At 40.4% G+C, this 2,488-nt stretch overlaps 2 protein-coding genes across 2 annotated transcripts in view; one reads left to right on the top strand and one right to left on the bottom strand.

Moving 5' to 3' along the window:
- The window catches only part of LOC115241177, a 27,337-nt gene that overhangs the window by 21,623 nt on the left and 3,226 nt on the right, over positions 1-2,488 (top strand). The window contains exons 2-6 of the mRNA XM_029816807.1: positions 170-445; positions 633-733; positions 880-1,115; positions 1,453-1,705; positions 1,974-2,372. Coding sequence (XP_029672667.1) covers positions 181-445; positions 633-733; positions 880-1,115; positions 1,453-1,705; positions 1,974-2,372 — 1,254 coding nt within the window. The 5' untranslated portion in view covers positions 170-180. The remainder of the gene's footprint in view (positions 1-169; positions 446-632; positions 734-879; positions 1,116-1,452; positions 1,706-1,973; positions 2,373-2,488) is intronic.
- LOC115241223 overlaps positions 1-2,488 on the bottom strand; it is a 28,190-nt gene that overhangs the window by 20,106 nt on the left and 5,596 nt on the right. The gene's annotated exons all lie outside the window — the stretch shown is intronic.

The raw sequence follows: 2,488 nt of genomic DNA on the forward strand, positions 1-2,488 counted from the left end.
AATTAATATAATTTTCACAAAAACAGAGATAAAAAATATGTATAATAGAAAAATATGTTTTATATAAGAGAGAAAATTTGGAAAAATAAATACGTCAATTATGGAGAAACTATCAGGTGATTTCGATTATATCGATAATATTGCACAAAACTACGTTTCTGCCGGCTAGTTCGAGCATCAATGGCATCGCGAAGGTGGATGCTGCCGCTGCTGATCCTGGGAACCGGCGCGATCGCGTCGGTTCCCGTGGCTCGGCAGACGAACCGGGAATCCCTCAGGAGCGCCCTGGATGCCGTCGCGCGAAAGCAGAGATCCCTGGACGCGGCAGACACACCGGAATACTATAACGATCTTCACTCGTTCAAGTATCACGGCGGCGGCGCCGACCGCAAGTTCGATCGCGACTTCGACGAGGAGGACGAGGAGATCGAGTTCCTGCCCGGCGGTAAGAGCATAGGAATCGAGAAATTCTAAGAGAGATTTCTCGTCGCGAATAAAAGCAAATCCCATAAAAAATCCCGCCCCTTCTCTCATCGCATATCTTTATAATATATTTATAACGCGATATTACAGATTTTTATGAATTTTATACAATATTGAATTTATACTGATTAATTCCATCGCGATTTCAGATAACGGCCAGCTAGAAACGGCGGGGGAGGGTCTCCAGGGCCTGAACAACAAGTTGTTCGAGAGAGCACTGCTCGATTATTTGGAGAACCTGCCCGAGCAGGTAAATTCTTTGATTTTGCAAATATCTAATAAAGAAGGCGGGTAATAATAAAGACGGCCGATTTCTTATTTCCGAATCGCGAGATTAGAGCCCGCGCAATTCGATCTAATTTTTGGATAATTTGTCAAGATAATTAACATTTACAGGAAGAGCCGGTAGCCTCGATCTTTCGCGAACGCGAGCGAAGCGGCAGCCGCAAACGAGGCGGTGCCGGCGATCGATTGAATCTGGACGAGCAGGATCTGGCGAGGCTGATCTTGGAGGAACTGCAGGACGGTTCTCCGTATGGTTCGCTTGATAAGATAGACGGCGAAGAGTATTTAACCGCTTTACAAACGCTTTACGACAGATACAGAGCTGGTAGAGGGAACAAAGTATACGAGTGAGTTGGATTCTCGATCTGTGCGAGTTCTTGCGATCCATTACAAAGACTATAATTATATAAAATATAAGGAATTTTTAATTAATCTAATTTAATTTAATTTTTATTCATCTAAAATAACGTAATTAATATGAATTCTGAATGAATTTTAATTTAATTTCGACAGTCACGGAAATTTTTTTTTTTTTTTTTTTTTTTGACGGATATCGGTAAGATTGCATTCATATCGCTAAAATTTTATTGTTTTTGCAAAAAGATTTCTGTCTTATTAAAGAAATAGGATACTGATAACCGTTAATATGGTTTCTAAAAAAAATAATGCTTTTGCTCGACACAGAACGGCAGGACCAATGTCTTGGGGCGACCCGCTTAGCAAGGACTCGTCGCTGAGGAAGAACGACGACGAAGAGTTTGCGGATCAAAATGAGAGCATCCTGTATTTGCCACCTACGTTGGAACGTAGAAACGTGAACGGTCGATACCCTATCGGTCGCGAGTTCGGCAACTATCGCAGGCTGACAAAGCGCTATCCGGTTGCTAAGAGAAGCCCCAGACCCACCCAGACTAAGCTAAAGACCACGGATCCTAAGGTGATACAATAAAGGATGGTGTCCATCGTTTAAGGATAAAAGAGATAATATCCTCCTGTTACTTGTAATCATTCGCCTCCTCGATATATAATAAGCTTTTTTTTTTTTAATTTCTAAATCATTCGTATCGTTCTATTACGACGAAATATTATCGCAACCTTACGTCAAAAAAATATATTTCTATGAATATACTTCTGTATATAAATGCAACATTATATAAAGCTATATATTGTAGTATATAAATACGCATTTAACTATACATTGCAAGGTTGCTCAAGACCTGGGAGCTTTATTCGGCACGCAATCCACGGACACGCACAATCATACTCATAAATCCGATCACGGTCACGAACACGATCACGAACATATTCCTGAACACGATCACGTACATAATCACGATCACGATCACGATCACGAACACGAACACGAACATGAGCACGGCCACGAGAGCACTTCGGAAACGCCGCCGAAAATGACGCCGTCTCCGAAGGATCAAAAGGAAAACGCTACGAAGCAGGCCAAATCGAAATTTGTTCAAGTAAGAAAGAAGAGTGTCGATTGGTCGCAATATTTCGGCATCGATCGTAGAAAGAAGAAGGCTACTTTCACGGCCGGGCAGGGTACGCAAAATCAGGACGACGAGTGGATGTTGCAGCGTTATTATGAAGTATATATTGCAATTATTACAATTTATTATTAATAATAATATTCTCTAGAAAAAAAAAGATATAAGAGAGATATATTTATTATATATATTTTATTAATTTATATTAAATTATATTA

Source organism: Formica exsecta, unplaced genomic scaffold (assembly GCF_003651465.1).
Source record: "Formica exsecta isolate Colony F162 unplaced genomic scaffold, ASM365146v1 scaffold120, whole genome shotgun sequence".
Lineage (NCBI taxonomy): Eukaryota > Metazoa > Arthropoda > Insecta > Hymenoptera > Formicidae > Formica > Formica exsecta.